The sequence below is a fragment of the Patagioenas fasciata genome, chromosome 5, assembly GCF_037038585.1.
Source record: "Patagioenas fasciata isolate bPatFas1 chromosome 5, bPatFas1.hap1, whole genome shotgun sequence".
NCBI classification, from domain to species: Eukaryota; Metazoa; Chordata; class Aves; order Columbiformes; family Columbidae; genus Patagioenas; species Patagioenas fasciata.
The window spans coordinates 65,842,781-65,870,668 of NC_092524.1; the positions used below are offsets into that span (position 1 = coordinate 65,842,781).

The 27,888-nt window shown below is 49.8% G+C and overlaps 1 protein-coding gene across 6 annotated transcripts in view; it reads left to right on the plus strand.

Moving 5' to 3' along the window:
• The window catches only part of DAAM1 (dishevelled associated activator of morphogenesis 1), a 96,257-nt gene that overhangs the window by 63,590 nt on the left and 4,779 nt on the right, over positions 1-27,888 (plus strand). For 5 of the 6 annotated variants that reach the window (XM_065838458.2, XM_071809764.1, XM_071809762.1 and 2 more), the window contains 20 exons: positions 791-885; positions 2,972-3,305; positions 3,760-3,870; positions 3,989-4,092; positions 4,513-4,579; positions 4,926-5,043; positions 5,168-5,306; positions 5,927-5,985; positions 6,323-6,510; positions 6,931-7,239; positions 7,352-7,459; positions 12,491-12,520; positions 13,913-14,016; positions 19,145-19,229; positions 20,283-20,389; positions 22,099-22,187; positions 22,397-22,565; positions 23,323-23,430; positions 25,523-25,583; positions 26,224-26,355. In XM_065838458.2, coding sequence (XP_065694530.1) covers positions 791-885; positions 2,972-3,305; positions 3,760-3,870; positions 3,989-4,092; positions 4,513-4,579; positions 4,926-5,043; positions 5,168-5,306; positions 5,927-5,985; positions 6,323-6,510; positions 6,931-7,239; positions 7,352-7,459; positions 12,491-12,520; positions 13,913-14,016; positions 19,145-19,229; positions 20,283-20,389; positions 22,099-22,187; positions 22,397-22,565; positions 23,323-23,430; positions 25,523-25,583; positions 26,224-26,355 — 2,517 coding nt within the window. The remainder of the gene's footprint in view (positions 1-790; positions 886-2,971; positions 3,306-3,759; positions 3,871-3,988; positions 4,093-4,512; positions 4,580-4,925; positions 5,044-5,167; positions 5,307-5,926; positions 5,986-6,322; positions 6,511-6,930; positions 7,240-7,351; positions 7,460-12,490; positions 12,521-13,912; positions 14,017-19,144; positions 19,230-20,282; positions 20,390-22,098; positions 22,188-22,396; positions 22,566-23,322; positions 23,431-25,522; positions 25,584-26,223; positions 26,356-27,888) is intronic. The other variant, XM_065838460.2, reaches the window with a different exon arrangement.

Consider the following 27,888-nt stretch of genomic DNA (forward strand, 5'->3'; position numbering starts at 1 on the left):
TCTGAGGGTTGCAGGGGGATAGTTGTGAGCATCCTCCAACATGGGCTTGTCTGGATGAGTTGCAGGTCAGCAATTTGGGGTGACTCTACTCCTACATGCAGGGTGTTAACTCTGGAACTTAATGATCACACAGGACAATGCTAAGTGTGTCCTCTCGAGGTGGTTACCCAGCTCTCCCAGTTGTCTCGGGTCAGCATAGGCCAGCATGTTGCCTGGTCTTGGTGGAGACCAGTTTGGGAAAGAGGGTGCTGGGTTCCTTGTGGCCTCACTCAGCACTAGCCGATGTTCATTCCCTACTGCTTTGAGACAAAACCCAAGTGCTCAGGGAGATGCAAGGCCAACAGCAACGCTGCTCTGAAACTGATATGGCTTGAGGTGTTGCCAGCTTGTGGTGCCCCAAACACTGGCAGCTTAATTGTACATGTGCTAACGAATTGTCTGGGTGTTTGCAGGCAGCACCTCCAGGCTGAAGCCACCCACTCGTCCTGCTGTCCACAGCCCTTCTTCCTGAAGTGCCCAGCTCAGGCTGTCTCCTTGCAGACCACATCAGGTTTTCCAAACTGCCCCTTTTGCCAAGTCCTGCAATCGCCATAAGGATCTGGACCATAAAGTTGGACCAGATGATCCTTGAGGTCCCTTCCAACCTGGTATTCTGTGATTCTATGACTTTCAGACTTCCAGAGTGGGTTTAGTGTCCCAGCTCCATCCCCATGGCTTGGCATGGCGGGCAACAGGTGCTCGTGTTTCATGGGGACACCTCCCCTCTCACATCTGCCTTTCTCTTTTGCAGAGAAAAACACTGATCGCCTTGGAGAAAGAAGATGAGGAGGAGAGAAATAAAACAATCGAAAGTTTGAAGACTGCACTGCGGACGAAACCAATGAGGCAATTCCCTTTGCTTTCCTGGCTTTATCACTGTGGTCATGGGTTTGGATTTGAGTTCTCTGGCAGAGCGGGGGATTAAGTAGAAATATAAATAGGGCTGCACAGGACGAGGGAGGCAAGGACCTTGAAACGCTGCTTGCTTTTTTCAGTTCACCTCTTGTCGCTTTGTTCCTTTTCTTCGGTCCTTTTAGTGGCCAAGAGCTACCAGGACCTTCCCATCTGTTCAGACAAATCAGATGACTTCTTTTCTTTTTTTTTTTTTTTTTGCAAATTTGCTTTTGTTCTCATTGGAACAGAATGTAAAAATTCCTTCCAGATTAAATTTTTTAAAAATATCCATTTTTTGTTGGTCAACCAGGCCCTTTGTTTCAACTTCAGCTTCTCTTGCGCTTTTTAAAGGAATAAAATCACATGAATCTTCAAGCTTTTATGAAATGCAAAAAGAAAAAAAAATATGTTGCTAGGAGGTTTTGATGGGGAGGAGAAAGAAAGGGTGGGACTCTTTCTGAATGTCTGCAGTTTTTCCTAAATTATTTTCTCTGGAGTCTGCATGCTCACATCTGCAAAACCTTTAAGATGCCTTAGGTCAACATTTTCTGATGGGAAAGTATTTTATTAAGAAATGCACGACCTGGTCTGGTTATGAAAGAAACATATTTGCTGTTGCTTGCAAATACATTCCTCTCTTCATTTCTCTTTTACAATGTTTCTGGTGATGATACTTGGTGAGAAATTCCTGGGGTTGAGGGTGACCACCCAATTTCTGTGAAACCTGGACCTCTTGGGTGCCGACTCCCTGCAAGTGCCCTGGGAGCAGAGCTGGTACCCAGCCATGAAACTTGGCAAAGTCCTTAGAAGTGATTTGCAAGTCTTTCTGATTGGAAGTCAGAAGGATCCAGCAGGCTCTCTAGAAAATTTTACCTGTTGGACCTGCTTTTGCTCCCAGGGAAGTGAACATCACATTTCCTATTGACTTTGGCTGGAAGAAGAGCAGGCTTTGAAGCAGAGAGATCAGTTTTCCCCGAGTCTGCAATTACCCCTGTTGTTGCCATGCATCGGCGTGGCTTGTTTCAAATTAAAATCATCCCAGTGCTGGGATGTTCTTGGCTCATTTGCTTTATGAGCCTGTGCCTTTTGCCAAACCAGAATACACCCAGCCTGGATGGTGTTGGGCAAGGAGGTCCTAAAATGCCTGAGCAGCCTGCAGTGTTGTGTCTGCCTGCTCGAGCGAGTCTGCCTGGGGCAATGCCATGTATTTGCTGTCTGCTTTCTATTTAGTGCCATTATAAGTCATCATAAAAATCAGAAATCCCTTAAAATTGGTGAGATGTGTCTAAGGGAGGAGAAAGATGTGGGTGGTGAGGCAGGAGGGGCAGAAAGCCTGACAGGCATCACGGGCTTGGCTGATGTTGGGGTGTCAGACGGATGAGGAGGTGACTTCAGGGCTTGGGAGCTTCTTCCAGTCCTGTGCAAAACTTGTCCTATTTAAGGCTCAGTCTGGGGGCTGGGAAGGTTTTGCAGCAGTGTGGCTGCAAACTCGTAACCTCTTCCCAAGAGCTTGTGCTGATGGCTGGGTTAGCTGTTTTTCTTCCAAATATCCTAGCTCTACACAACCTTGTACAGATGATACCTGGTTGCCTACACTACTGGGCACTGATTAAATTGATTTTTGCAACTCCTCCCCTGTCTGTGGACTGTAGGCTTTCTGCTATCTGAAGTCCAGGAAAAAATAATAGAATCATAGTATCATTTTGGTTGGAAGAGACCCTCAAGATCATCAAGTACAACCATTAATTCTGGCACTAAACCATGTCCCTAAGAACCTTGTCTATGCATCTTTTAAACCCCTCCAGGGAAGGTGATTCCACCACTTCCCTGGGAAGCCTATTCCAATGCCCAACAATCATTTTTTGAAGAAATGTTTCCTAATATCCAATCTAAACCTCCCCTGATGCAACTTGAGGCCATATATATAAGAATATATAAGAAGGTCCTGGGTTTCCAACAGCAGACAAGTTAGCTCTGCTGGAGGGTAAAAGGGTCCGTTAGCATTTAGTTTTAAAGCTAAAAACCTTCTTTCTGACAGGTTTGTTACCCGGTTCATCGACCTGGATGGCTTGTCGTGTATTCTGAACTTTCTCAAAAGCATGGACTATGAGACGGCAGAGTCTCGAATACATACCTCGCTCATTGGATGCATAAAAGCACTAATGAACAACTCTCTGGGCCGGGCTCACGTCCTGGCCCATTCAGAGAGTATTAACGTAATTGCTCAGAGTCTGAGCACGGAGAATATTAAGACAAAGGTGGCAGTGCTGGAAATCATGGGCGCTGTGTGCCTGGTTCCTGGGGGCCACAAAAAGGTACTGGAGGCAATGCTGCACTACCAGAAGTACGCCAGCGAACGGACTCGTTTTCAGGTAGGTCGGTCTCAACTCACCTCTCAGCTCCTGTAAGTCAGTGTTCTTGTCCCTTCCTCCTCCTGGATATCTAAATGCCATTTGAAAATGATGTATTATGGCCGTTTGCAACTTAGATACTCTGAGAATTACCCCAGAACCTTGCCTGATGAGGTCTGCAGCTCAGTAAAGAGTGAGGAACCAGTTATTTAAGGTAGCACCCCCCTCAAAAAAAAAATCCTTGCTTATGCAGAGTTGCTGGGATTGCAGCTCTGCAAGGCTGTAGCACACCTGGATGGGCTGATGTTAGCCGAAACTGGTGCTGAGGTGGGCTGCAGCTGGGGATCTATCACCAGTGTGTTGCTACAGGGGCTGTAGGAGCATCATGAGGAGTTGTTCCTGCATCCATCCCCTGGCCGTTTGTGCAGCATTGGGGTTGTCACTGAGCTCTTAACTGATGTTGTCTGTTTGACAGACGCTGATCAATGACTTGGACAAGAGCACGGGGCGGTATCGAGATGAAGTGAGCCTCAAGACAGCCATCATGTCCTTTATCAACGCAGTCCTGAGCCAGGGGGCAGGCGTGGTGAGCACAGGGGCTCTTGAAGGGGGAGGTGTTTTGGTGGGTTTGGGGTGGGTTTATTTCAATAAGCTTTCTGAGGTTATGCACTTTATTGTGTTGACCGCAGCACTGTCCATTTCAGGAAAGCCTGGATTTCAGACTCCATCTGAGATATGAATTTCTCATGCTTGGGATCCAGCCAGTCATTGATAAACTAAGAGAACACGAAAATTCAACCCTTGACCGGTGAGTAGTGACCCTCAGCCCACTGGTTATTTTTGCCCTTGCCTTCTGGTTTATGGAATTGGCCTTTGGGGAAAGCATGTGGGTCTGGACTCGCCCCTCTTGAAGAAATTCTTTGCTGTCACCAGAGAGGGAGGGGAAAACCCTGGTGTGGTTTTGCTGCGCTCTAACATAGGGTTGAGCTGGGAAGGATGTGCCATCAGGAGCCTGGGGGGTGCTGCCAGCCCTCCTCCTCCTCTTCTCATCCCAAAATGCTCCTTGGAGAGGCTGTGGGGACTGAGAGCTCGAGACTGAAGATTCAGTTGATGTTCCAAGTCCTGCTTGTCTCTGAGCTGCTGCCAGACTGGCTGACTGCAATTAATTAATTGTCACGTTCATATCTGCTTTTAACTGTGGGGTTTTTTTGCCCCTTCCTTTCCTCAGGCACTTAGATTTTTTCGAAATGCTTAGAAATGAAGATGAACTGGAATTTGCCAAAAGATTTGAGCTGGTGAGTATGAACATTGCTGATGCAGACACCAGCACTCGATGTCATCGTTCCTTCTAAAAGTGCTTACATGGCCTGGGATGAAGTGCGGTCTTTTGGATAAAATGTGGAGGTTGTAAATCTGTTTCCTGTTGCCCTGCTCTGTTGCAACCTCCATCCTACAGCCTGTTTCATCCCTCTTCTCCTCTGGCTGCCAACCAGTGCTGTTTGCCTCTTGCAGTGCAGTGGGGCTTGTCTGTCCATCAGGCGTGGGGTGGGGATGGCTCATGGGGTTTGGAGCTGAGATTTGGGAAACAGGAGGTGCCATCGCTGGTCTGATGGCCTGACCTCACTTGGCTCCTGCTCGCAGGTCCACATTGACACCAAAAGTGCGACTCAGATGTTTGAGCTGACGAGGAAGAGGCTGACGCACACCGAGGCGTACCCGCACTTTATGTCCATCCTGCACCACTGTCTCCAAATGCCTTGTGAGTACCGGGGAAAACGAGGAAACCCCTGACTGCCAGGGGCTTGGCAGCCCATGTCTTCTCCCCAGGGCTGGCAGCGACCTCCCTGACGCTCCCCAAACTCTCTCCCTTCCTCCCCCTCCAGATAAAAGAAGTGGCAACACCGTCCAGTACTGGCTGCTGCTTGACAGGATCGTGCAGCAGATCGTCATCCAGAGTGATAAAGGGCAGGACCCAGATGCTACTCCCCTGGAAAACTTCAATATTAAAAACGTCGTCCGAATGTAAGTACTCGCCCGCCTTTCCCAGAGGTGGATGCTGAGCAGCACCAACACGGTCCCCTGTGGCTTTGCTGCCTCGGCTCTGGCAGGCGAGAGGGACAGGGACAGGGGTTATCCCTGCTGGGCTGGCATCACTTCGACCTCTTAAGTATGATGTGCAGGTGAATTAAGCTCAGCCTCTGTGTCTTCAGTAGATGCTCATCCCTGGAGACATCCCAGGCCAGGCTGGACGGGTCTCTGAGCAACCTGCACTGGGTGAAAATGTCCCTGCTCATAGCAGGAGTTGGACTGGATGAGCTTGGAAGGTGCCTTCCAACCCAAAGTATTCAATGATTCTATGATTTCCCCTGACTGCTGCTGTCACTGTTCCTTAGTCGTCACTTACTATCACCTGGTAATGTTTCTGCTCCTCGGTTGGACAAGCCAGCGTCCCTGGAGCTGTTGAGACAGCACCACATCCCACCCTGCAAAATCCCAGCTGGGGGAATCAGAGCAGAAGTGTTAGAAATACCAGTTTGGGAACCTTACATCCCACTGCCCAGGCTTGCTCAGTTGTGTTTCTTGCAGGTGATTGTCTCTTGTTTACTGTGGTAGGATTGTCTCACGTGCCACATGTCTTTTAGGTTAGTCAATGAAAATGAAGTGAAACAGTGGAAAGAGCAAGCAGAAAAAATGAGAAAAGGTGAGTGATGGAGACATGCATGGTGTTAACTTGAACCTTAGTATGCATGGTAAGCTAAACGGATAAGTATACAGGTATTTAGCTGGATGGAGTTTGCAGGCTTTATTGACTGGCTGAGATAATAACACGCTATGGGGCTCACAAGGGAAATGGGCCAAGCAGATATTCATTTTTTCATGGAGAGGCTTTGGACAGGGTATTAAGGCACAGCATGCACTCCTTTTTCTTAACTGTGCAGCTTCTCTGCAGGGCAGCGTGGGGCTTGGTCCCCCACATGCTGCCATTGACCAAAAGAGAGTGTTTGTCACCCAGAAGTGGTCTCATGGGGTTGTTTCAGAGCACAGCGAGCTCCAGCAGAAGCTGGAGAAGAAGGAGCGGGAGTGCGACGCCAAGGCCCAGGAAAAGGAAGAAATGATGCAGACACTGAACAAGATGAAGGAGAAGCTGGAGAAGGAGTCCAGCGAGCACAAGCAGGTCAAGCAGCAGGTGGCAGATCTCACAGCACAACTCCACGAGATGAACAGGGTGAGGCCCCAAACCTCTTTCCCATTGTGGCCCAGTCCCAAAGCTCCTGCAAACACTGTGGGCTGGTTTCTGGAGGCTGAGCTGCACAGGGGACTGGGCAAGGTGCTTGCTGGGAGAGCCACCAAGATGTCAACACCCTCAGCCGCATGATGTGAATTTTGGTGTTGCCCTGTGCAGGGACAGGAGTTGCACTCAGTGATCTTATGGATCCCTTCTGACTCAGGACATTCCATCACTGTCCCTGGTGATGAGGTGATTTTGCCTCTCCAGCTGCATTGGACCTGTCAGAAGTGCTGAAACCCTTGAGTGCCTCCTGTGCTGGTTAAATTTTGGCAAAAAAAAGAAAATTGGCATGAGGGCATTTCTTGGGTGGTGTCCCCCATCTCCATATGACTGGTCCCCTTTCTCTTTCTGTCCCAGAGGGCGATCTGTGCTGCTGGCCCCGGAGGACCTCCCTTACCACCAGGAGCTCCTGGTGGCCCTTTACCTTCTCCAGCTCTTGGATCCCTTCTTCCCCCTCCACCACCACCGCCGCCCCCAGGGGGATGTCCCCCACCGCCTCCCCCACCACCACCCCCTCCAGGCGGTCCCCCACCTCCTCCTGGACCCCCACCCCTGGATGGGGTGATGCCTCCCCCCGGAGCACCTCTGGGCTTTGCCCTCAAGAAGAAGAGCATCCCACAGCCAACAAACGCCCTGAAGTCCTTCAACTGGTCCAAGCTGCCAGAGGTAAGATGGGCAATAATTTGGGCAGTGAAACCAGAAGTGCTGGATGGTCACTGGTGAAGTCAGGGCAGGTGGGCAGGAGACCCTCAACCTGAAGTGATCCCTCATCTTGCAGAACAAACTGGCAGGCACTGTGTGGACCGAGATAGATGATGCAAAAGTTTTCAAAATCCTGGACCTTGAGGACCTCGAAAGGACATTCTCTGCCTACCAAAGACAGCAGGTAACAGTGGGCGCAGAGCGTGCGTGGGGATCTGGGCAAGGCGCCGTCATTGCAAGTCGTGCAGTTTCACTTGTGGTCTCAAAATACATTTCCTGTCATTATTTCATACCAACGCCATGTTTGCCAGATCGACCTGGTCTGCGTTATCCTCTCATCCACATGCCAGTGCATGGGTTGAAGTGGCCGTTCACGGCTCGGTGTGCCTGGTTTCACCCCTGCCCACGCACCTGACTGCGTGTGTCATGAAGATGGATTACCCAAAAAAAACCCAATAAAAAAGAGACGAGGAATGTATGAAAATAGCACCCAGATGTGGTCACAGTTGGGTGATATTTTTGGATCGCTCTTAACAGCAACTGCTTCGTGTCTCCGTATTGGGTGGAAAATGTCTATCCCTCTCTGGCCAAGAAGGAGTAAGTTTTGCCCACATCTGCCATGGGTGGATCTCTTCTTTTATTTTTGTAGTGAGCCCAGAGCAAAATGGGAGCTTTTGAACAAAAAAGAAAATCCCAAACCAAAATAATGACACTGCAGGCAAAAGTCTCTGCTTTTTAATCTCCTACTCGAGCAATATGGCCCCAGTTTGGAAGGCATCAAAGCACACAAAGAAAATTAGACGCTTGTTTTACCCCAGGCAGGACCACGATGGGCGAAAGCAATGAGTTTTTCAAGAAGGCAGGAGAAAAAGCAAGGAGAAGAGGCTGAAAAATTCATGTTCACCTGCTGAATGTCTGGCTGCATCGGAGGAGAGGACAACTTGTCCCACTCTTGCCAGGCTTAGGCACAGGGACAGTGCTGGGAAGGAGAGGACCTGACACATAAGCTTCTTAGGCAACGTGAGGGTTTAATGTCTTCCAGAGGCTAACTGAGGGAAAGATCAGGGTGGATTAAAGCAGCGCAAGTATCAAGAGTAACCCACCAGACGTACGTGCTGCCCTGCTATGCTTCGGGAACACATGGTGTTGGGTGCTGGCTCTTTCCCCTGGTGTTTTTGGAGCTTGACTCATGCCTACTGAAGGGCACATCTGAGGACAAGAAATGGAAGGGTAGTGAGAATAGAAACTTGGCATGTCAGCGGGACAGTTTGCCCTGTGGTTTGCCTGCCTGAGTCTGTGAATCACCTGGTTTGATGCAGATTATTGCCAGGCAGGAGTTTAAAAATAATTTGCCTTGGCTGAAGTCCTGCTGGGTGAAGCGGCTGGTTAGGTTCAGGGACAGCAAGGAGGAGATGCTGCAAGGAGAGCTGTGACATGGGCTTTTGCCCCAGATGGGACAAGGACCAAAAAGGAGCTGAACATGGGAGCCAGGGACTAGGGAGAGAATGGCAGAAGATGCTGCAAGAGTGTCTGGAAGGGAGATTTGGAAAGATGAGGTGACAGGTCACCTGTGAGATGCTACTGGGGCTGGAACCATCCTTGCAAGCCAGATGCCCAAGTTCCTTGGGGCTCATCCAGGCTTCATAATAGCACCAGTTTGTGCAAGTTAAGTGATGGGACACATCCCCCTGGACCCATGAGCATGTGATTGCTCAACTGCAGGTCCCTGGGGTGCCCTCCTTTGCAGTCCAGCAAGGGTAAGGGGTTCCTGGCTGTGTGCCTGCTCTGCAGGCAACTGCTGCACACACCAGCATGTGGGCTTAGATGTGCTCTTTAGAATCATAGAATCATTTTGTTTGGAAAAGACCTTTAAGATCATGAAGTCCAACCGTTAACCCAACACTGGCACTAAACCATGTCCCTGAGAACCTCATCTGTGCATCTTTCAAACCCCTCCAGGGATGGTGACTCCACCACTTCCCTGGGCAGCCTGTTCCAATGTCCGACAATCCTTTTCATGAAGAAATTTTTCCTAATATCCAATCTAAACCTGCCCTGTCACAGCTTGGGATGATAGACACACCACAGGGCACTTTGCATACAGTATGGGGCTGGGGGAGCTCTGTGTGAATGGCCTGTCCCTGCAAGGAAGGAAGGTGAACTAATGGATTTGTAATTTGCAGTGGTTTTGAGCTCTAGCAAAAGTTGGTTTCTGTCCCGAGCAAGCAGGGAAGGAGCAGAGATTTCTCCTTCCTCGTCCCCATCTTGAGCCCTTGGCTGAAAATCACTTGCCCAGCAATTGCACCTCTCCCCTATCCCCAGACCCTGCCTACCCATGCCCTGAGCAAACCAGGGCTCCAAAATCACCTGGCTGGGTGATACATCGCTGTGGCCGGTGCCTCAGCAGGGCTTGGGAGCAGTGTGCAGAGGTGTGTGTGGTGCAGGGAGCTCTCAGACCCACCACGAGTAGCTGTTGAGGGGCTGCTGTTGATGGGACTTGGTTATTTTCATTGCATATTGCCTGGGAATCCCAAAGCAGTGCAAAGACCTGAGACTTAATGATGTACTTAGTTTTCAACATCTCTTTCAATGCTTTTCCCACATCACAGGCTGGGATGTAAACGCAGGATATAAAGTGAGCTCTGCAGCTCTCAGGAAAGACCATTTCTATGCCGGGAGTATGGGAGCCCTCTGGGCTTCTTGGGGCTCATCCCAGGAGCATCCCTGTCCCTTGCTATCAGGAGGGCCTGTATCCTCCCTGTCCTCCCTGCTGAAGCTCTGCAGGTGTCTCTATCCCAAGCCCTGCAGTTGTGCGTGATACCAGCATTTACCAATCTTGTTAGATGTAAGAGAAAAACCTGTGGGAGCTCTGCATTTCAGGATGTGGCATGAGGACCCAGCAGGACTGGGGGTAGCTGCTTAAGGACACGCATGTGATGATGGAGAAAAGCAAGTCTAAGGCCATTAGGGCTTAGATATGCTACGCAGAAGTCTGCACCTCTGTCTGAGATGTTTTGAGAGCCTACAAAGGGAAGAGGCTGGGAGTGATGCTGATAAGTGGCAGTGACAGTCCTGGCAGGTCTTGCAGTGGTGAGTGATGTAAAAGAGCCAGGGCCAAGTGCAAAAAATATATGTTGTTGAACCAGGGGCTTAGCAGTGAACTGGAAAGGAATTTATCTCCCAAAAAAGGATGAAAGAAGAAAAGCCTCCAGCTCCTCCATGCAAGCAAGAGTGACCTGTGAAGGGGCCAGGGGCAACAGGGATGGGGAATGATTGTGGGGAGGGTGACAGCAGATTTAAAACTACTCCTTCTTACACCCCCATCCTGCGGCAGAGGCTAATTGCAGTTCGTGCAAGGGAAAGGGGCAGAGATGAGGCTGGTTTGAGGCAGAATCATAGAACAGAACCATAGAATAGTTTGTGAAGGGACCTCCAAAGCTCATCCAGTGCCACCCCTGCCATGAGCAGGGACATCTTCACCAGCTCAGGTTGCTCAGAGCCCCGTCCAGCCTGGCCTGGGATGTCTCCAGGGATGGGGCATCCACCGCCTCTCTGGCAGAGAGAGAGGGGTTTTGTAACAAGCCTTTTCTCTATGTTAATGTATGGATAGCCCCTCTGCTCCTGGAGCAGGAGACTGCACGAGGACTAGGTCTGAGCATCAGAATGGAAGGAGGGCCTCCTAATTAAGGGCCAGTTAAATGAACAAGAAGATACCCTTGCTGCTTGTGGGTATGCATTGTGCCTGTGCCATGAAGAAGCCTGCTGGGAAGAGGATGCTTTATTTAACACCAATCCTTTACAACCTTGACTGGTCCACAGAGTTAATTCTGCTCGGGGAACGAGTCAGCACAGTGCCAGACCAGGGTGCCCATGCTGCACCCCTTAGGTGTACATGCCTCTGTCAAAGAAAGGGTCGATTGCTCCTTTTCTTGGCTGACCTCTCATTGCCTCCTGGCACATCTTGTTCTGCTTCATGGCTGCAGTGTTGCATTGGTTTTTAGCCACGGGACTTGTGATCAGCACAGCTCAGCCCCGAGTTGGTGCTGACCCCCCCCCACCAAGTATTCGCTCCCATTGAATGGAGCCCTTTGCCATCCTCCCGCTCAGAGCCATGTGTGGGTCCTGGATTGATCCAGCCTCGGCAGCTGGTCAGGGGAAAACTTGCGAAAAGGAGGTTTCCTTCAAAAAAGAGGTGGTCATGGTGCTGTGTTTGGAGATGACCAACTCAAACCAGGCACGTGGGCCATCGTCTGCCTCAAAACACAGAGGCTGGAGGGAAGTGCTCTTGTAAACCAGCTGCCTTTGGACCCACCTACCTCCTCTGCTCACTGCCTACCTTGTTTTTAAAAAGAAAAAATAGATAAAATGACCCTTTTTTGCACCTTTGAAGCCTCCCTCCCCGTCACAGTGGTGCTGGATAGTCTCTGGAGCCAAGCACAAAAAAGAAAAATGAGATGCATCCCAGTGAATGACGAGGAAAAACCCGGTGTGTGTGTGTGCACACGTGTGTGGTGCCGGCTTTGCTGCATATGCTTCCAGTCTGCTGGGGGGAGCCCGGCAGGACAACCAGGTCTTTGGAGGAGCACAGCACTGGCAGGGAGTCAGGGTGGCATCTGGCCAGGCTGCCGAGCCCTGGAGAAGAGGGTTTGTCCCTGTCAGAGGAGAAATCAAGGGGAAATGTGTTGCCATGGCAAATGGTAAAGTTTTGCTGCAGCCAGATTTGCTCCGGGATGAGCCTCCCATTATTTTCACTTGAAAGCCCTGTTTTTCCTGGCAGTCGCGTTGGCATTTCAGTCCCTCAGATTTTCAAAAACTAGCAATTTTCTTCCCGGCACAGCGGGCTGAGCGGTGCTTTGGGCCAGGCTCGCCGACTCTGGCACAGAGCAGCATCAGGGCTCGGCCAGCATCTCCCACTTTGTCCCATGTTCCCTCCTCACCTCCTTGCACAGCAGCACCTTGGCCCCATCCACCCACAGAGCCACCTTTCCCTCTCCTGCCAGCCCTCCCCATCCTGCACATCCTTCAATCCTCACCACATTTTCACGTGCATCCCCCTATTTCGGCACTGGCAGACCCTGAGTGGGTCCCTGTGTTGCTCAGCCCCCCGTTGTTGCACCCTCCCCTTGTCTGTGCTTCGATTCCATTTGGTTTTGCTGAGATCACTGAACCGCATGTGTTTTTACTGCCTTTTTCCATGCTTCTGCTATGGCCCTAGGACTACTTTGTGAATGGTAACTCCAGACAGGTAAGCGAGCATCCACAAGAGCCCGGTGCCTGCGAGGGCAAGGCGAACGCGGGGCTGGGGACATGGGCGACATGTGCTGCATCAGGGGGTTAACGTGTGACAAAGTGAGGGTTAAATCAGAGAGGTACAAAGATCACCAGGTTGACCAGCTTGAAAGTTGATGCAGGAGAGGCTGGTGAGGGCCAAGCTGCCCTCTCTGCTGTCCAGCCAATGTGGAAGCCAACATCTGCATCCAGGAATTGAATTTTTAAATGCAGCTTAGCATAGAAAAGCTGCTACCACTGGGTATTTTTGCTTTTCAAAAAATGAAGATAAATATATTCACACCTGCAGATTGAAGCTCTTTGTTTTGCCAAGACCAGGAGGCAAAGCACACAAAAGGGGCAGCTGGTGGTAGGTGACTTGGGGCTCACCTTCCTTCACCTGCCACTGCCTTCCTTCTACGCCACCTGTCCTGGAAGCTTCCCACATCTTATAGCTGTGTTTTTTTTCCATTCAAACAAGTAAAAGTGTAAAAAATGGGAATTTTCTGTGCTCACAATCAACACGAGCAGTGGCTGTGTGTGAGGCCTCCTACATTTCTAGACGTTTAGTGCGGATCTGTAGCATGTGGGACCCTGTGACTCCAGGTTGTGTTGCTTCCAGAAGGATTGAATAGCCAGATTTTAATTGATTAACCTTACTAAAACATTTGATATGGTAAATTAAAACTGAGGGCAACATGAACCCCTTGGGCAGCACTGCAAAACTGTTATGTAGATCTGCCTGTTCACCTGCCACCACAATTTTGTATATTGTTACTTGTTCGAAGGTAACATTTTTAAGCTGCTTGGGAGCTGTAGGTGCTTATGCCCCACAAATTCCTGCTCTCAAGTCCCTTATTTTGGGGGGATTTCCGTGAAAGAGCAGCAAATGCTGCAGGTTGTGTTTGCAAGTGTGGTAGCTTGTATTGGTTAGCTTGCTCAGACGACTGATGCGTGAAGGGTGAATGCAGATGTTTGGAGTGGGGATGAAGAGCAAGAGCGATGCCGACTGTGTGTAGCAGCCCATAATGAAATATTTCATAGGAGGATTTATTGAAGTATCACAAATACGTATGCTAGGAAAGCTCGGCTTTATTTATTCAGCAGCGCCTGTGTGTTTGTAGGTTCTTAAATCTTCCCTGTCTGAGAAAATATTTACATTTCTAACCAGTGGCTTCAAAGCCCGCTCTGGTTTATGAAATGGCTTACTGTGTTTCAGTTACAGGTGACGGGTTTTACCTATAACCTGTGGTGACGCTCCTGATTAATGGGGGCCCACTGTGTATCACACTGTGATGTGCTGAGAGTACTAAATGTGTTTGCTTCTCCACGGCTTTTCTCCAGGGTTTTTTTGTTTGTTTTTTTGCAGAAGGAAGATGCTATCGATGACACCTTGAGTTCCCGGCATAAAGTCAAGGAGCTTTCAGTCATAGATGGCCGGAGAGCTCAGAATTGCAATATCCTCCTCTCCAGGTATGTTTAATGCCTTCTCGCTCTCTGGGGAGCCAGGGGGATGCTTGATACCCTGCCCAGGGCTGAGGGGCTGCTTCTCATCCCTTGAGGGGGGGTTTAATGACAGGAACCAGCACTGGAGGAGAGCCAGCGACACCTGAACCCAGCTATAGCCTTACACCAGTCACGATGGGGTGGAACAGGGGGGAGATGCAATTATCCAGATACATGGCAATTCACTGTCCCTGGAAAACCCCAGGGGGACTGAGGTACCCAGTGAGCCTTTATAAGGGTTGGGAGAGTGTTTAATTTCACTTCTTATCTTCTTCAGCCTGGGTTTTGTTTGCTCTTTGATGTGGTTGAGGAGGGTCTCTGTTAGGCTGGGGAAAGCGCCGACTATCAGCAGGATGCGGGGAACAGCAGCGTAATTCGGGCAGGGCCTGGCTGCCCACCCAGGTGTCCTGTGCCACATCTGGGTTTTGGGAAGGGGACATTCCCTTCTTCCAGCTGCCCAGCCCCATTGGTCTGACAGCCTCCTGCGTGCCCCTCACCGGGCAGGCTCAGCTCTGCTACCAGCAATTTAATCCCATTCCTGGCTTGCTGCCAAAGAGGATAAAAAGGGCCTTTTTTGGCAAGATAAACTACACCAGTAAGACTGACTTCTGAGAAGGGAAAAGCCAGGCTGGGGTGGTCTGAAGGGATCAACCGTCAGCGTAGCTACTTGGAAAAAAAAAATACAGCAGCAGCAAATGCCACTTGTTTCTGACTCACCCAGAAAAAAAAAATCCCAACAGCAGCAAAATATAGCTCCATTCAGAAATGTTTGCTCTGCTGCCTGGAAGTGCAGAAGCTTTTGTGCCACTCAGGTCCAGCCAGGATGGAACAGCATCACTGGCAGGTTGGGTTTGCATCCACATAGCCCAAATTCTGTTTTCCTGGGCTGTGGGTCAGCAGAACCAGTGCCTTGCCTGGGCAACCCGGCTGGTTTCCTTCCCTGGGCAGCATGCAGAGGCTGGTGCCTGCAAAAAAAGCCATCTTGGTGGGTAATTCATGGTCCCTGGTGCTTCCTTAAGTTCTCCCAGAGATGGTCCACAGCCCTGTGGACAGCAGGAGGGATGAATGCAGCGAGCTGTGTGCTTCAGAATTCGGTGGTAAAATTGCTGTGTTTATGGCCATTTCTGCTCTAGGTTGCTCCTGGGCATTTTTGTAGTTCTTAGCTGTCCAAATAAAAAGGATGACGATGATAGCAGAGTTTAAAGCAGCCAGGCGAATGAGTAGCTCTATGTCAGCCAGCTATTAGCAAGTGAAGTGATGGGATTCAGGGCACTGGCTGGGCTGCTCCCCACCAGAGTGGGTTTAGGTGTAATTCAGACAGAGGTTTAAGTGTATAATTGAAAGTTAAGCACACAAATAGCTGTTTTGTTGAGAAGAGGAGCTACTCACGCACTTTAAAGGCATCTTCTGTGCCTTACTGAGTAAAGTACACTGTTCTGAGTGCATTGGGGTTCATCCCGTGGTGCTCCTGGGGATGCACAGGCAGAGGGCCAGCCGCGAGGGCATTTCTCTAGCATTGCAGCAGCAGCCAAATCTACTTCTTCCCCCATTTCTCCAAGGGACCACAATCGAGTTTCTCTTCCCAAAATCCCTTTGGAAGATTTACTCTCTCTCTCTCTCACTCTCTGGTGATCAATAACAGGACTCAAAGGAGTGACAGGAAGATGTGCCAGGGGAGATTTAGGTTGGACATTAGGAAAAGGTTCTTCACCCAGGGAGTGCTGGACACTGGAACAGGCTCCCCAGGGAGGTGTCACAGCCCCAAGCCTGACAGTGTTCAAGAAGAGACTGGACAACACCCTCAGACACACGGTGTGACCGGTGGGGTTGTCCTGTGCAGGGACAGGAGTTGGACTCGATGATCCTTGTGGGTCCCTTCCAACGCATGATGTTCTATGATTCTACTCTTGATGCCAAGAGGCTAAAAGGAAGGGCAGTGTCGGGACGAAGCCCAAGCATCCTGCTGCCTCCCGAGGGCTTCAGAACCAGCCAGACTCCATGTGACTTTGCCCAAAACCTCTCATCTCTACCCATTCCAGTCGCCCATCCCTAAACCAGGCAGAGTCTCTGGTCCTGGTGGTGCCAAGGGCTTGGCTTAACCTGGTCTTGCTGGGTTGCTCATCACAGCCGGGCTCACGCAGCCACCACAGGGACAAGCAGACTTTCACATGCAAAACGACCTGCAAGCTTGGCCACATATTTAGGCCAGACATTTGTAAGCTCACCAGGCATTGTCTGGCTTGCAGCATGGAAAGATTACAGCCAGCAAGATACTTTATCTCTCTCTGTAGATTTGGGGGTTTTTTTTGCCTGCTTCCCTTGCTTTGGGAGAAATTACTGCACAGTGAGATCACTGGATTTTCCTCTGGCTTGTAATGCAGCACAAGAATATTTTTAACACTTGCTTTTTTCTTCTTGTTTTTCTGGAGAATGCTTTGCTGATGTCGGTGCATTATCGGGTCTTCCTCTGTAAACCACCCATGTCCTTGCCTTTGCTCTCTGTGTGTGTCTGTGTATTTTTAGTGCTGCTTTCTGCAAGATGCTTATCAAGCCCTTGCTCCATCGCTTTCTGCCTGTGCTGGCAGTGAATGGCTTGTTTGATTCCTCTCTCCGGCAACGCGATGTGGAGCATTTTGTTCGAATGAATGTGGCTTTTCAAGAGGATGCGTCCCATTCCCAGCAGAATTTGTGTTTTTTTCCCCTTCACACTTATTACGTCCTCGGCAGGACTCGACAAAAGCCACGCAAAGGAGCCCCGCGCTTGTCAGGCCGGTGAGCTGTCACTTCGCATCGGCGGGCTGCTGGCTTTAAATCCCCGTGACAGCAAGCCCTGTGACCCCGTTCCTCTCAGACGGCTCGCGTTGGACAGCTGCTGCCAACAATGATAATTATTGTGGTTATAGATAAGCTTCTAGCTTTCACTGGCCCCTTTCCCATCAAATTGTCTGAGAAGCTGTTTTCTTCTGGCGCCCCGCGCTCGCTCTGCCGATGCTGGGACAGGCTCTTGTTCTTGGCTCTGGGTTGTGATGATTCCTGAGAAAAGTTTTTTCAGCCTGCTTTTATTTATTTTTCTTTAAATATATTCTATTATTGACTTTGCTTTTAATGAACAGGGCTTCCAAACTCACCCTCATCTTTCACCACCCTCCTGGAGATGATGACAGTGGAAAGGCAGCACTTTAGATGTTCACTTTAGCTTTGGATGAGGGGTAGCTGCACACCAGCCACCTTCTCCCAGGAACGTGTTTGCCTCCCAGGGATCCCACAAATGTCCAAACCCAGCCAGTGTCTGCTGTTCACTGGGGTGGGAACCGATGTGACATTTGTCGGTGGCCTGAGCTCTTGTGTCACTGCTCAGGTGTAAAAGGGGTCTTCTTGCAGCTTCATATCCCACCTCAGGTCACATCCATCCCAGCCACTGCCCTTGCACTGGACAGGGCGAGTGTCCCCAGGACATGACTGCTCATCACTGCAGGCATCAAAGGGGACATTTTCCATGGATCCTGGTTTGCTCCTTGTGCGATGATCCTTGCAATGGTCCTCAGCACAATCTTTGAGCTTCCTCCCCTGGCTGAGGTGAGATTTTAATTCACTCATTATTCAACAAACTCTCTCTTGGGGGTTTCCCTCAAGCAGAAGGTGAGAGAGGGCCAGGTACAAGATGAGAAACATGAGCTTGTAAGGAACAAGTATTTAGTTGCCAGGTCTGTAAGACTCACCAGTCTTGAGAAAGCTAATCCTTCACTTCAGTCTCGAACAAAAGATTTCAAGCTAAACCAAGCCCTTTCTAGCCTGGTCTTCAGCTTCATCTTCCAAAAGCCAGCTCCATGGTCTCCATCTGCTCCCTGATGAGATGCCAGGAAAAACACTTTCCTCGTTTAATTACTTAGAGTGATCAGGTCAGCTCCCAATCTTCTTTTTGATCCGCTGATCAGGTTAATTCCAAGGTCTCACATCCCACCGTAGGCTGTGTTTCTGGTTTCAGCTCATTCCTCTGAGCTGCATCCAGTGTTTCAGCATCCCTTGGCAGTGCTGATCACCAGGACTGGGACAATGGGTTTCCTTATAGCCCATGAACAGGTTTTTTCAGTTGTGTGACTTTTCATGGCTGCAAGTACAGGGGACTTTTTCTTTTCTTTTTTTAACTATCTGTTGCAATGGTTTTAACCATCACTGCAAGCTGGGCAAGGGATAGGATGTTGACAGACAGAGTTGCAGGAGTTTCTGGGCTTTTCTTCTTTTGCATTTAGATTATTTTATCTACCACAATTCAAAAACATAAAGAAAAAATATGTGTAGGTTTGCAATCATAGTCCTTACAGAGAGCCATCACGGGGAGTTCTGCAGATATATTAAACTGTAATTGATGGCTGCTCCAATTTGAGGCTATGTCTTCAATTCCTGCACATTCAGTTGCCACCCTGCAAAAAAACCCTGATGGGTTTCCTGGGATGCTGAGCATCCTCTTCCCCAAATTTTGGATTTCTATCTCTTTCTCCCTAGAGGGACACTCCAACCAAAAGCAGCTGTGAGGGGTGGGGGAGGCAATGTCCAAATCCAAGAAAAGCAGCAGAAATTGGCCACATTTTCCTTAGGGGTCATGGCAATGGGTTCAGGACCAGTGCTGAGCTATGCTTCTGAGCCCAGGCTGGGCTGTGCTGTTGACGGGGACTGTGACTCCCCCTGTCCCCATGGCCATCAGGGATGCCAACACCACAGGAGTAGCATTGCTATGGGCAAGAGTTACATAGAAAAGTTATTTAATACATGTATAATACACTACTTACAATACTTACATAAAAGACTGTAAAATAGGGGATGGCTGCCTGTGGCGCAGGGAGAGGGAATTGGCTGGTGGGGTTTGACCCCCCGTTCGCAGCGGGTCCAGAGATGCTCATTGCTGTGCCTTGGCAGACCATGGTCCTACCATGTTTCTCACACATCCTTCTTCATAACATGCTGTACAGTGTTATTAGTGATGGTGCTGCTGGCTGGGAGTGAAGCTGTTCATGTTGCCTGGGTGCATAAGGAAACGCTCCTGCTCCTTGCCCGATCACTGGGCTGGGAATAACTCTCCTTCCCTTCCACCTCCCAGGCTGAAACTCTCCAACGAGGAGATCAAACGAGCAATTTTGACAATGGACGAGCAAGAGGACCTCCCAAAAGACATGCTGGAGCAGGTGGGCAATGTGTCTTGTGCTCCTCTGTGGTTGCCTCACGGTGAGACCACGCTGTGCACAGTGCTCAGGACCAAACTGCGGCTTTGAGAAGTGTATTGGGGCCCCAAATTATTTGCCAACTGTGTGTTGGAAAACCACCCCAGTGAGCTGCAGCAGCAGGCTCTTCTTGGTGACAACCAACGGTAGGACAAGGGGCAGTGGGTTCAAACTGGAACATAAGAGGTTCCACTTAAATTTGAGAAGAAACTTCTTCACAGTGAGGGTGCCAGAGCCTGGACCAGGCTGCCCAGGGAGGTTGTGGAGTCTCCTTCTCTGCAGACATTCAAACCCGCCTGGACACCTTCCTGTGGAACCTCAGCTGGGTGTTCCTGCTCCGGTTGGGGGATTGCACTGGATGAGCTTTCCAGGTCCCTTCCAATCCCTGATATTCTGTGAACGCAGTTTGGTCATAACATCGGTGCAGGTACCAGCTCTGCCCTGGGACCCCAAGGCTGAGCTAGTTGTCCGTTTTGTGGCCACAGCTTGAAGTTTTTGCTCAGTGGGGTTTTATTTTTGAAAGCTTCTTTAACGTTTGTGCAGTCCTCAAAAAGGGAATCCCACTTTTCACCCCAGCTAAATCCCTTTTTGGAGCATTTTACTCACCTGTCCTTAAAGCTGAGCTGGTAACAGCACTTTCAGCAGAGATGTGGGAGGATTCATTGTACAACATTTCCATCTGCAACTATGTAGGGTTACAGCAAATTAGAGTCCCTGACGTCTCTGACAGAGCTGATGCTGAAACCTCCTTGGAGTAGCTGTAGTGCATCTGTTGTAAAACCAGAGTGATGATGGGGCCAAAGCAAGAGATGCTTCTGCGGTGGGGTAACAAGAGGAATAATGTGATGGGCTAATGAGAGGAAGGTCACAGGGACAGCAATAACACTTATTTTACAGGTGCCTTGGGGTCACTGTACATGCTGAAAGGGTAGGAGATCCAAGCAAATAAATCAGCATTTCGCTCGTGAAAAACTGTAAATGCACCTCATGTCCATAAGTGCACTTTTCCTTGTTTAGCTCCTGAAGTTTGTCCCTGAAAAGGGTGATATTGACCTCCTGGAAGAGCATAAGCACGAGCTGGACCGTATGGCCAAGGCTGACCGGTTCCTCTTCGAAATGAGCAGGTTGGTGGCCCGGGAGACACGTGTTTTGGCCAGTGGCTGCATGGGCTGGTTGTGAGGCAGCTGTTTCATGGAGTCTGGTTGGGAAATATGCCCTGCTTACTGTTTTTCACATCAAGAAAGGAGTGGGCCAAAGCACGGTGCTCCCGTCCATAAGATGACCTGTGATGCTGTGCTCCTAAAATCAGGGTTGTGCATCCCAGACAAGCAGCAGCTGGATGGAGCAGCGAGGAGAGGGATGGGGAGATGGATCCTCTGGAGAGACGCTTCACAAGGGGCTGTCCCAACACTTTTCCCCTCTCATTTTTGGTATAAAACCTTAGTCTGGCACAACTTGCACCGTCTGCATCGTGGTGCAGCTGGGAAGTGCTGTTTGAATAATAACAAAGCTGTAGTGATGCTCCTTTCCCCTTTACACGAACATATCCTAAGGAACACTCAAGACTGATGTATGTAAATTCTTCTCAGCTGTGTAGATGAGTCCCACTCACCTCCAGGAATGACTCGTCCCTGGGGCTCCTGAGAATATATGAGATGGAAAGGAAATGTCATTTCTTCCTGCTCCTGGTAGCAATCATTTAAGGCTTAGAATGGATGAATAATCTTATCTTTTGCATGCACATCCTCCAGAGGTGCTGGGTTAAAATCTTGAAGCTCCTTATTTAGATCCAACTGAGTATTGAGCTCTTTGGATTTCTTAGCTGAACTTGAAGCAAGTCACTTGTTTGCAAAGTCAATGAGTTTTACAATCAGAGATCGTACCAGGAGATCAAAAATAGAAATGCTCCTGTCCTCCCTGAGAAATGCTCCGATGAGCACCGGGGCGATGCACCGTGTAGCTGCTGAGCATCAAAGACAGGCAGGACAGAGCTGTGAAGCTCAGACCTAAGCCCTCGGGGCTGGAAAATGCTCAGAATTAGCTTTCCTATCGCAGGTCACCTTTCTTCTTCACAGTCTCTTGCCCAAGTGTTGCTCCTGTGCCTTCATCTTTTGGAAAGCACAATGTCTCGATGCAAATGTTCTCCTTCATTTCTGGCACGGCTTTTTAATTTGCTTTGTGGTCTGTAACTGAGTGTGATGTCTTTGTCACCTCTGATTAGTACAACAGCGTAGCCTATGGCCTTGTCTGTGAGCACATCTCCCGTGGGTCCTTGGTCCAAATGACTCAAATCAGCCTGCCATTTGTGTACAAGGGAGATCTTGTTTAGCCTAAATACAACTGACATGAGCAGAGCTGTCCCTAATTTGCCCAGGAAAGGGCTGGATTGAGCTGTGTTGGTGACTTTTCAGCCCAGACCATCGTTTTGAGGATCCGAAGGTCCATTTTTGTTAGCGCTGGTAGTTGGCCTGTCTGTGTCCAGCCACAGCTCATCACAACACCATTGGGAGCCCAGACCTCATCAGCATATATGCTAAGGAGTGGTCGTAAATGAACTGTTTGTTCATAGCAATAGAGTGTAAAAATGCACTTGTTGAACCTGCTGAGTTAAGGATAGGCTTAAGCATGTGCTTAAGAGCCCACCTGGATCCACCCCAGGACAGCTGGAGCTTCAAGTTGTCATTTTTTCCCATCCCAGCATAGTTTCAAGGAGCAATGCGGTCATTATTTTTTTAATCACCGTGGCTCAAGAAAGCACAGCTGTGAGCAGCAGAGCAACTGAGCTCCACCTGGAGCAAGCAAAGCTCAACCTGCACCTCTCTTTTTTTCCCAGGATAAACCATTATCAGCAAAGGCTGCAGTCCCTCTACTTCAAGAAGAAGTTTGCAGAGAGAGTTGCAGAAGTCAAACCCAAGGTGGAAGGCAAGTGGCTGGACCTGATAAGGGGTCTAAGGGGCTCTGTGCCAGCATGGGGAACATTTGTAGGAAGAGCATCCCTCTGTGGAGGTTGCAGCAATGCAAGGGAAGGGAGGGAGCTAGTGGTCACTCTTTGGCCGTAGAGTTGCTACGAGGAAAGGGGACTGGTCTGCTGTCATGTCAGGGGGTAATGTCCTGCACCTCTCTGCTTTCAGCCATCCGTGCCGGCTCCAAGGCGGTGCTGCAGAGCGGCAGCCTCCAGCAGCTGCTGGAGGTGGTCCTGGCCTTCGGGAACTACATGAACAAAGGCCAGAGGGGCAACGCCTTCGGGTTTAAGATCTCCAGCCTCAACAAGATCGCGGACACCAAGTCCAGCATTGACAAGTGAGCAGCCCCTGCTCTCGTCCTCAGTAGCATCCATGGCACCCGGGATGCTGGGGGAACGGAGGGATCGTTAATGTTGCCTCCGGGATGTGGGTAGGTGAGAGTGGTCCCCTCCCTCCTGCCGCCCCATCTGGCACATCCAATGATGCAAGTGTCTGGTTTTGGAACAGGACAGATTTCGAGGGAAGCCAAGCTGCAGATCAGCACAGGGATTGATGGGGACTTTCCTTCCCAGGCTGGCTAAACAGCAACCAAGGCTGATTGGGAGGATCATCCTCCAAATGCTTTTTCCCCTTTTGAGAAGCCAAGAGCCATTGTGCTGTGGCTTCAGAGGAGAGGTTCCAGGGGTTCCTCTCCATGGGAAGCTCCTCTGCAGCCCCTGATGCTGCTGCTGCCATCACCTGGTTCGCTCTCCCCCACCAAGCTCCATGCACAAAGCGAGAGGAGCTGGGTCAGGTCTCAGACCTGCCTGGTTTCATCCATCTGTAAAGACAACAGAGATGGGAGCAGTGATGCTCAAGTCATCCTCTCTGGGTCGCTCCTGTGGAGGGATCTTGCTTGCAGGGACCAGTCTGCTCTGCACCATGGCTGCACATGGAGCAGACCCATCCCATGTCCCCAGACAGGCAGCAAGCAACATCCTTGCAGAAATCCCAAAACAGTTCATTACCAGGGGTGGGATTTTAACCAGAGTTTTCGACTGGGCTCTCGGCTTCCCATGTGCCGCCATGCTGACCTTGCTGATCCTCTCTCCTAGGAACATCACCCTTCTGCACTATCTCATCACGATCGTGGAAAAGAAATACCCCAAAGTCCTCCGCCTGCACGAGGAGCTGCGAGACATCCCGCAGGCAGCCAAAGTCAAGTAAGCAGGGATTTAGCTGGTGCTTCGGGAGCACCTTTCCCCTCCCTTCAACCTGCCTTTCCATGTCACCTTTCCTCGCTTGTGCTCCTGGTCAGATCCTGGCCACCAGGTTGGTGGCCATGCTGGCCCGAGGGCAGCCCAGGAGGCAGAAGTAAAATCACCTGGTGGCTTTAAATCTCAGCCCTTGCAGCAAAGGGCTGCAAGCCTCTGAGCACGAGGGAGGGGAGCTCCTGGGAGCAGCCGTTTCCTGTTGTTATCTCACCGCAGAAGCATTTAATTAATTTCTAATGGTACGTTAAGTAATCCGGGAGGAAGCGGTTGCGGTGTGGCTGCAGATAAAGGGCAGCTGTTTATCTGCGTGTGGTGGGGAGGTTTTGCCTGCAGTGTGGTGCAAGGACCTCACCTGCCTCCAGGTCCTTCCTGACCCTCCTTTTGCCACCAACATGGAGCTTCTGGTATCTACAATGAGCTTTTAAACCTTGCCCATCTCCCCGTGACGTGTTTGGAGCAGGCTGCCGCCATCTCTTTGCTGGCAGAGGCACCCATTCAGCAAAGACCTTAAGCACATGCTGAACTTGTAAGCACAGGAGGAATCTGCTGTTGCTCTGCAAAGCCCTCAAGTATGTGCTAAAGTCCCTCTGAAATCAATGAGGCTCTGTTTGGGTTTTAAAGTTCAGCAGGAGCTTATGGGCTTTGCTGTTTCAGGGACCTGAGCAGCAAAAAAATCACATGTTTCTGCAGTCAGCACGCGTTCATGTTTGCCATGGACATGAAAAGGGGCTGAAACCGCACCTCTTTAAAGAGGGGATGGCAAATATGCACGGAGTTTATGGCAGCTTGAGGATCTTTCAAGTTTCAAAATGTTCTTCTAGCAATGATGGCTTCCCGGTGGAAGGTCTGTAATGTGCAAAGCAAGCATCCTTACATTTAAAATGTAAAATAATTGTCAGCCGTAAGGATTAAACAAAGTGACCGGACAAATCTTGGTGCTCGAGGGGAGTTTGTGGCGGCTGCACCCGTAGGTGTTGGCTGAGGACGTGGTGGAGCAGGGCACGCTCCTCGCCGCGGCAGGCTCCGGCTTTCTCATGCTTGCGTATCTGCAGCTGTTGTACAGATACGCTTATGGGAAAGAACACGTCCGCATAGAGGGTTTTTTTCCCCCTAAACTTTATCATTTTGCTCTGAACTGGACACCATATGTAATATTTGGGTTGGGTCCAATCAGGAGTGAAACCAAAAAAGTTTCTAAAGCTCTGGAAAACCCTAAATTCCCCCCAGCCCTGCAGCTGTGAAGCAAAGTTACAGCCTCTGTCAATCCCACCACTAGTAATGAACTGCTGGAGCACAGGGCTCCCAAAACTGCATTTTCCCAGACTAAACCTGCCAGGAATGCTTGCCCCGTGACCCGACATCAGCATTTACAGGGACCCCAGCACTAGGACAGACATCCCTGGAAAGCCTTCAAGCCTGTGGTCATCAGGTCTTTGTGAGAAAGCTTCCACTCAGATGTCATGGTAGAAACCCGTAAGCACTTGAACTTGATGCTCATCAGGGGCTTGAGCCTTGTGTAAACACAGTCAGCGCCAGATGTGATGATTTATTTTTAGTTTTCTATATTGGGGTTGTCTCCCTTTATGAAAGCCTTGCTGCTCAGAAGGATGCTTTGCATGGCATTCACCTAACCATGGTTCCTTGAAAAGTCCACCATGTACTGGGACAACAAGCCAATCTTCTGCTGGCTCTCGAGAGGGGAAGAGAAATCTGTGCCTAACAAAGCCTTCTCCTGAGCTCTTCTTTTGCTTAAAGAGGTCTGGAGGCTGCTGAGCTTGCTAAGCCTTCACAGTCCCCCTGATTAAAAACACTGAAAAGTGCTTTGCTTTAAAACAAGCAACTGCAGCCACTTTGAGATAGGCAGATGTCCTAACTCAGAGGCCGACAGTCCAGTTCGCTGCTCGAGACACGCTGCTCAGCAAACAGGGGGCAAGCTGTGCAGTGCTGGGTCTTTTCAGTGGAAAAACATGGTTAAGTTGAGTGGAGAGCTGTAGAACTTCCCGGGTAAGACTGAAAATTAACATCTTACCATTTCCAACAGCATGACCGAGCTGGAGAAAGAAATAAACACTTTGAGGAGTGGCCTGAGAGCAGTGGAGACTGTAAGTATTATTGAAATCAAATATAGCCCGTCCTGGCTCTGAGCACTGCAGCATCCCTCCTTGGGGAGGCAGGCGAGGGAGCAACCAGTGAAGCTGCTTTTGTCTCATCCTGGAGATCTGTTTGTCTTTCCTTCCTGCCCTGCACATGCGCTTGTCCTCTTAGGGCTGTTTCGGCACCAAAGTTGCCGTGTGTGGTTCGGCACGTGTGGTTTATATCTAATAGACCAAGGGAGGATGAGTAGAGTAGGTGTAGTGACGATGCCTGTGGAGGAGCTGTGATGTGCCAAGGGGTCCCTTTTTCACTGTAAAACTGCAGAGGGCTGGGACTCAGGTTGAGGAACACTTCTGCAACCCGGCTGGAGCAGTGATGAAACAGTGGAGGTATCCCAAAAGGACTCGCTGTCTTGCTAAATTATGCTGCTTCCATGATTTCTCCTGCAAGATTTCACCTTAAAAGCAAACTGCAGGTGTGATATTGTAAAATGGGGTATGTAATCTGTGGTACATGGCAGGAGGGAGCAGAAGTGATGGTGCAGCCATGACACAATCGCACACTCAACAGCACTGCCAGAGAGTGGTGCTTCTTGTGTCCCTCATCAACCAAGGCCTGACCAGATATACATTTTTTTTTTCCCCAAAGGAGCTGGACTTCCAGAAGTCTCAGGTTCAGCAAGCGGGTGACAAGTTTGTGTCTGTCGTCAGCCAGTTCATCACATTAGCCAGCTTCAGCTTCTCCGATGTTGAAGATCTTCTGATGGAAGCAAAAGAGCTGGTAAGGTCAAGGTCACCAACGTCCTTGAGATCTGGGTAGCATTTCAGCCTTTCCTCTGGCTCAGGGGGAGGGATGGTCCGGGATGGTCCTGGGCTTCCCAGAGCACGCGCTGTGTGTTAACATCTCAGATACCTGCCCCATGAGATCATGCAAGTGTCCTGCTGAGACCCTGACATGAGAAAGGTGCTGGGCTGCTCTTCATGGTTTGTTTGGAGTGAGTGAGTGGGTACATCCCTATCCATCCTCAGGGCCTTTTTCCTGCTTCACAACCCAACATGCCAGGGGGTCGCAGGTCAGGCCAACAGACTGCTTCTGGGACACAAGATGTGCTGTAGAAAGCTGTGAGATACCTGTCTGTCTTTTGGAAGTGCGAGGCAGGGGTTAGCCATGGGAAAGTTGTGCCCATCAGCAGAGGAGATGATAGGTTATTTGTGAGGATCTGAGTTTTGGTGAAGAGGTTTCACTCAAGCCTTGAAGGCTTGCTTTGCTTTTTGTGTCATAAAATATCTCAGTTTTTGGTGGCTTTAGAGGGTGGCAGCTGGGGCATCTTGGCTAGTGGAGGCTGAAGGTGGAAAGATAGCAGGTTGTTCTGTCAGGTGTTCATGGAAGAAGAGGAAAAGATGTGATCAGGTCTTCGGGCTGGACATGAGTTTGATATCAGAGACAACCCAGGCTGCCCAAGTGACCCCACTTATATAGGGCAAAATAAATCTGACGTGTAACTTTGGTTGGAGACCTTCCCACTCTTCTCTCCAGAGGAGGAGAGGAGCTCAGTGACATGTATTGAAGCCAACTTCAGACCTGGTTAGAGAAGCTACTTCAGAGGTTCACCTTCCCCATAGTAATGCCTTGGTGAGTGCTTTGCAGCCATGTGCAATGACCTCTTGCCATGTTGTCCTTTTCTCCCTACCAGGCTGGTTTAAGTCACAGTGAAGGGGTGACCGTTGGCTGACATCTGTGATTCCCAAGCACCTTCTGCTTCTCCTCTTTCAGCAAAGGCTGTTTTAGAGGTTCCATCCTTGTCCCTTGTTGTACCAAAGGCCAATTGCTACTGTCCTTCAGACCATACACCCATGCTTGGGGATTATGACCAAGCATTGTCTTCCTGAAGTCATGGCTAACCCAGGCCACCCTTTTAAACTCTTGATGGTAACCTAGCAGATCTTGCCTACTGTGAGTTAGGACTGTGGAGATGGTGATGAATGCTCTGCAAACTGTATTGTCTTCCACTGACTTGGCTGGATCTGGAGGAGAAGGTCTGGTTGTGGTCCCCAGAGCCCATTGAAGTCCACTCTGAAGCAACGTGCGGCAGTTGCCATGGTTATTGGATAGGATGGGCTGTGCAAAGTGCACCAGCTCTTCACTTTTCAAACAAATGTCCAGATTCAAATTGTATTGCTGCTTTCTCTTAGGAAAGCAGCAGCATCATTATTTTATAAACTTCATGTCCTGCAAGGATAGCATTTTCAGCCTTTCCCACCACCAGAATTTCCCGTAACGTGGCAGAGAACCCAGTATCTTGATGAAAATCAC